This window comes from Simochromis diagramma, unplaced genomic scaffold (genome assembly GCF_900408965.1).
Source record: "Simochromis diagramma unplaced genomic scaffold, fSimDia1.1 OVJJ01000321.1, whole genome shotgun sequence".
Lineage (NCBI taxonomy): Eukaryota > Metazoa > Chordata > Actinopteri > Cichliformes > Cichlidae > Simochromis > Simochromis diagramma.
Genome location: NW_024386772.1, coordinates 7,351,273 through 7,357,500, shown reverse-complemented (window position 1 = coordinate 7,357,500; position 6,228 = coordinate 7,351,273). Strand labels below are relative to the sequence as shown.

Here is a 6,228-nt window from a genome sequence, read left to right as displayed (position 1 = left end):
CAACAGTGCTTCAGGGATTGTGCTTAAACATGCTGAGGTTATGCCTCTTTTCTATGTTTGGCTTTTATGCAAATGCAAAGGTGACAGAGTGCAGAACCTTTGATCTGAGCTTCTTTGTGGTTTGAACTGTTAATACGGCGAAACCACCATAAATCTAATGGGAAAAGCAGAATCAGGAAGGCAGTATTGAGATTGTAGATGGAATAAGCAGAACCTATAATAACCTCATATAAGATGTGAATTAAGAGGAGATATTGTGCCTTCTTTGTGACAAGCTCATATTCCCCTAAGGTTAATGACTGTCTCTTCAAAGAATTGGCTGTGCCATTACTGGAAAATAAAATCTGATGACGACATTACACAACAAGATGGTAATTTCTACCCAATTAAATAGTTATAAGCTTTTAGTAAGTATCACAAGTTACAAAAATAGGGTCTTCACCCAAATCTCATCCAACTTGACAAGATGATAATCACAAGAAAGCAGATGTAGTTATCTCAGGTTTACTGCTTCATAAAGATTAAGTAATGAGCTTACATTACAAGTTATTACTGCAAATTAACAGTAAATGGACTGGTTCTAAAATAGCACATTCAAAGCACTTAACGTGCCTCATTCACCCAGTCATACAGTATCTATCCCAAGGATACTTGGCATGCATACTGAATGATCTTTTGGCTAACCAGTAACGCAGACTTGCGTTGCATGTTTTTAGAGATATTGCATGCTTTGATTTTACAGCAAATTTTGTAACTTAGCCGAAAGATAGCTAATAGCTATTACAATAGTAAAGATTTCATAAATAATACAATTGTTTTTCAAGTGATACCAAGACTTTGATGAAGTAGAATTCAGCCATTGGGGGGAGGGGACACCCAAAAAGAAACAGGACCCTTTGTTTTTGTCTATATCAATCCCACTTCAGATTGATCCTTATGAAGCCTTTATAAATGCACAGCACATGGCGCATGCTTTGGAAATCTCATTTTTTAAACCCTTTGCATCTTCTAAACTCAGTCAACAGACAGTCATACACAAATAGCTTCAGAAAAAAGGTTTATTTTATTCCTCAGACTACAGTGTCAAGGTAAATACAGACAAGCTTTCAGCGTATTTCATTAAGCTATATGCCCTCATCCTCCGGTGAGTCATCCTTTGATTTCCATTTCTAAAGATTCCATTTTAAAACTGAATGCTATTGAAACAGAGAGAAGCTGTGATTATACAGTGTGTGTGTGTGTGTGTGTGTGTGTGTGTGTGTGTGTGTGTGTGTGTGTGTGTGAGAGATCGGGGGCTGGGAGGGTGGGGGGTGAATTTATAAACAAACTAAATTCATATCTTAAGCAGATTTACTGAAGGGTAATATCCAGGTATACAGACACATGTCAGCAACAATACACCTGTTAAATCATGCATGCCTGCTGTATTAGAAACAGTCTACCAGGAAGAAGCAGAAGGCAGAGAATGAATTCTGCTGTCAGGAAACATGACAAAAATACTGGTATCAAGGGGCCCTTTAATATGCCTGCTGGCCCATGGGTGTAAGAAGCTTATCCCACACCTCTACCTTCATGATAGCTTTGCCTAGAGGACACATAGTGGCCCTGATATCTAGGCGGTTACCCATGTAATTGATTCCTGACCCAGTGGCTTCCTCCCTGACAAACCCATGTTCATGCTGATTCTTCTCGTAGTACATTTCTTTGTACAAATCCTTGTCACAGTTACGGCCCCTTTTATAGATGCCCACTGCAAACCAGTTCTTGTACAGGTTGTAGTCCCAGGGGACGGAGAACATGAGAGCCATAGTCTCAGCGAAGTCATTCTGTGACCTCTCGAAAAGGTCATAGGTCAGTACACCAACAGCTCCTGTTGCTTTGCTGCTGGACTTGGTGAATGTGCAAACCTCTGTCTTTAGAGGGCGCACTGTAGGTTGCGGTGGGTTGTATGTGTCCCCATTCTCAAGGTATACCCTAATTAGTACACAAATAGAAAAATGCATTCAACGTTTTTTTCTTTTGGTCTTCTATGTATTTCATATAAGCCCGAAAACTCACAACACGTGCTGGGCTTACCTGGGGTTAATAAGGCAGTAGCTGTTAGCGAGATTTGATATTTCGATGGTCACACTTCTCTTGCTGCTCACGTCAGCAGCTACAGCTTCAGCTGTCTCTGTCATGTTGCAGTGGCTGCGAGCTCTGTTGATCTAATAAAAAATAATTTAAATGTCAACCAGCTCATACCTGTAACATGGATGTTTATTTCCTCCTAACTGCAGTGAGAATCATAGGAATAAACTTATAACAATATAGAACTCAGGTTCGACCTCGTCTCTGATGATCTAATATCATTACGCTGACCTTCAAAAGCACACATCGACTGTCACTGCGTAAAAATAGTGTATTTCACAGGCTAATGAGATTTTACAAGAGAACATAGAATTGCTGCAGTCTTTTAACAGAGTGTACCACTCCAGTGACAGTACTTTATAGTTAGTACTACACAGTGATAAAGTGAAAGAACATGATCACTCATTTTATCAGCAGATACGTTAAAGAAATCAAACAAAAGCCTCATCAAAGTTCTATATATCTTACAAATTATAAGAGCTAAGAGAGTCATTGCTCTAAATGTATTTTCCCTAAATGAAGTGACTTACCTGCTGAGAAGCGCTGTTAGTACTTGAAGTCCAAAAACAGTAAAAGTTGCTGGTTGGTTTTCCTTTTTTTGTCTTTTTCTTCTTTTTCTTTTCCCCCCCCCCAAGGATGTATTAATCACTCAGAAAACCCTCCCAATTGAAGTACAACCCTGCTTAAATACAGGATAGCACACCCTCTTTCCAAACACACGACCCACACGAAAAGAAGACTATGAGGACAAATATTACTCTTTTCCCCTGTGGGATGAAACAGCCACACCCTAGCCTGTGGCTAAATTGAACAGTTTCCAACAATTTCCCATTGGATCCCAACCACTGAGGTGAGCCCTTCAAGACTATAATAACAAGACATGAATGTGTTTTGGGACTGTTATTCCTCTTGTATTGTGAAACAGTAAAAAAAGCAGATCAAACAAGTTGGGACAGACATTTCTGGAGCGATACTTTGCTTAGTATCTTGCTGAAACTCTTGCATTCCAAATACCACACAATCAAGCAAGATGGAGAGTCTAACAGCGAAGGAAGAACAATATTGTTTTTGTAGAAATTAAAAAAACATCTATGCAGATTTTCCATCTGTTGTTGCTCATTAGAATTGGACGGATCCAGATAAGAGATTAAAAAATGATTACAGTTCATCAGTAATAATGAAAGCATATGAATGAAAACATATCCCACTCAAAGTAGCACAAGCATTGGGTCTGAATGCTTTATTACCATAATAAACGAAAATAGAGTATTCAGTGTACATGAGCCCAAGAGCTAAGCTAATGGAGAATCAATGAGGTGGCTGTCAGATATTGATATCTTTCAGCAGACACAAAATACAGATGACAGCAAAATCAGTCTTCCTCTTCTCCTAAATGTTTTTTTTTAGGATGACAAGAGTCGTCAAATCAAATGAAGTTTATTTTTCTGCGACTAGAAAAACAAGAAAACACAGAAAAGCAGAACACCAGTAGACTGCACACTAATGACCCATTTTATCATAGAGCTCCACTTTAACCATGGCTTTTCCAACAGTAGACATTGTGGCCCTCAGGTCAACATATGTTGCCTTGTACTCCAGCCCACAGCCATTTGCCTCAGAGCGGGTGAAGTTGCTGAGATCCTTCCCATCATACATCCGGTCATACAGCTGTTTGTCACAAGCACGGGATTGCTCAAACACACCTATGGCCAGCTGGTTCTTATACAGGTTGTGGTCAAAAGGCACAGAGAACATGATCGCCATGCGCTCGGAGCAAACCCGGCTCTGCATATGGAACAAATCGTAGGTTAGAATGCCGACGGCACCCGTGGCAGTGTTGTCATCCTTGGTGAAGGAGCACACTTCTGTCTTGGTGGTACGAATCGTGGGCTGGGGCGGGTGTTGACAGAAGCCACTTTTCATGTACACCCTACACATTAGAGAAAGAGATAAATCCTTACCGTCACTACTAATCAGTTAACAACTTTTATGTCACACTTCTCGTACTTCTGATGAAAAAATACACTTTTGTAACTTTTGTGGAGATTGTCAATTTACTTTTTGAGTGTTGGGCTTTCCAGGGTGAAACATCTTATGCTGATGGATGGAGTGTGACTGGGAGTACTACTGTGGACTTCTAAGCAACAGTGAGTGTACCTGCATGCGATGTGCAATGAGGCAGTGTGTGTCACTGCATGATGGATAGGTGGATGTTCTCAGCAAAGTAATGTCACACATGAAAACCAGCCATCCAAAATATGGCCTGTCTTCCCACAGCTAGATAAATGTAGAAGGATGGCACAGATTCCAACAGACATGAATTGTTTATATTTATTTTGTTGCTGTGTTTTATTAATTTTTTTTCTCCTTTTTGTGGTCGGAGGGGGGGAAATCCATATTACATTGTTGAGAAATACAGTAGGTGGCTATATAAAACTAATATTTTATTAATGTTATAATAGATGGTGCACTGCATTTTGCTTGCAGTGCCATTGAGCCCTCCTTGTGAAATTTAGGTTTATGAATTATTAGAAAGAACACAAGGTGGAGATTGTGGTGACCCCCAAATTATACATGGCTGTTATGCAAAAGAAAATAATAATTACACATATGTAACTTAGTTATCCTTTTTTTTAAATAACATTGATTCACAAACACTAGGCAGCCAAACCTAATTATGAATTGCAGGACATGTCACTTGTTGTTGCTTTTATGAGCTTAGAAGCAGCATTTTAGTGAACTTAATGTATAATGTTGTGAAGTTTCCATTGTTCATCACAATGTTTTTCCTGCAATGTCATTCATTGATTTATGTTTTATGAAGTAAACATTCAGCCATTCAGGTCTGGCCCTAAATGCTATCCATTTATTTTCTCAATTAATCAGTTTTACAAGTGTTAAACTGACAAAGACATTTGCAGACTTACTTGGGGTTAATGAGGCAGTAGCTACCGCTGACATTGGTTATTTCTATAGTGCAGTTTCTGTTGGTGGTGAGAGTGGCTGACACAGCCTCAGCTGTTTCTGGCATCTTGACTGCAAGAGAAGCAGGATTGAAAGCTTAGAACAATACCCACTGACAGTTCACCAGCTAGCAGCAACACATTTAATTGCTGAAAAGATTAATTACCTCCAAAAAGCTGGTTTATATCTCTCCTCAAATATAACATTCTCATAAGAATTAACTTAACATGACGTAGGCGTGTTTGAAAACGAGTATACCTTAAGTATACGAGAACAAGAGAAACGTTGTTTTTACAGATGATAACCAAGACAGAAATAAGTTCGAGTCCTATTATAAGTAAGCATAATTAGGTACCTTTTAGAGAAAAATATGTGCGTTGTGCCAGACAGCAGCGTCAACTTCTTTTTCTCAGGTCTTGCAGAGAGCGTCTCCCTTGTGTGATTACACCTCCACAGTGCTTGTGCTAACACAAGCACAGGCGTGTCCATCGTGAAACACAAGTACCCCATCCATTGTGAGAAATCATCTCTCACAAAGAAGCAAGCACCTAATATTACACGATCACAAGATTTAGCAGTAATCTCTACTTTTACTCAGGGGAATGGTTAAAAACATTACTGTGCAAATTTTTTACTGCATGGTTAGCATCAAAATTCCAATAAGGTTGTTATTATGCAGCATATTTTAGCAAAATCATACAAAATTACTCCTCTGCAGTTTAAAATTTATCTCACATGTTATTTTCTATACCTATGTCAGTACTTACTAGATTTAGTGAAAAAATTGTATTTTAGAATTTCTAGTCTTCCCCATCTTTTATGAGTCCATTTCCATCCCAAAAAATGAATTTAGTAAAACTATTCAAAGCTTGTGTTCTTGTGTTCATTTTCATGTTCTGTCTTGCTTAGGCTGACGCTACAGTCACTGGGGATTACTCAACTGGCTGCTTGTTTTCGCAAGTGATGACTCGTGATACATTCCTTTGGGACCCTCCAAACATCATTAGCAGTTTTTACACACTTTTTTAGCTCGTTTCACTAAATTCCCATCCAGACTGTGGAATAGAGGAGTTAATTCCTTCTTTCCAGTACAGTAACTAGCAAAAACACTGCATTATGTAACAACACAACACA

At 38.9% G+C, this 6,228-nt stretch overlaps 2 protein-coding genes across 2 annotated transcripts; both read right to left on the bottom strand.

Moving 5' to 3' along the window:
* Positions 1-1,040: 1,040 nt before the first annotated feature.
* On the bottom strand, positions 1,041-2,853 carry apnl (actinoporin-like protein). Its single transcript, XM_040046065.1, has 3 exons — positions 2,661-2,853; positions 2,077-2,207; positions 1,041-1,974 (listed from the first exon to the last, which is right to left on the bottom strand). Exons 2-3 carry the CDS (start codon positions 2,178-2,180, stop codon positions 1,518-1,520), a joined length of 561 nt encoding a protein of 186 aa, XP_039901999.1. The 5' UTR covers positions 2,181-2,207; positions 2,661-2,853; the 3' UTR covers positions 1,041-1,517.
* A 502-nt stretch (positions 2,854-3,355) lies between these two features.
* Positions 3,356-5,590, bottom strand: LOC120742645 (bryoporin). Its single transcript, XM_040046072.1, has 3 exons — positions 5,450-5,590; positions 5,058-5,166; positions 3,356-4,060 (listed from the first exon to the last, which is right to left on the bottom strand). The coding sequence occupies exons 2-3, from the start codon at positions 5,159-5,161 to the stop codon at positions 3,631-3,633; spliced, it is 534 nt and encodes a 177-aa protein (XP_039902006.1). The 5' UTR covers positions 5,162-5,166; positions 5,450-5,590; the 3' UTR covers positions 3,356-3,630.
* Between the last annotated feature and the right edge of the window lie 638 nt (positions 5,591-6,228).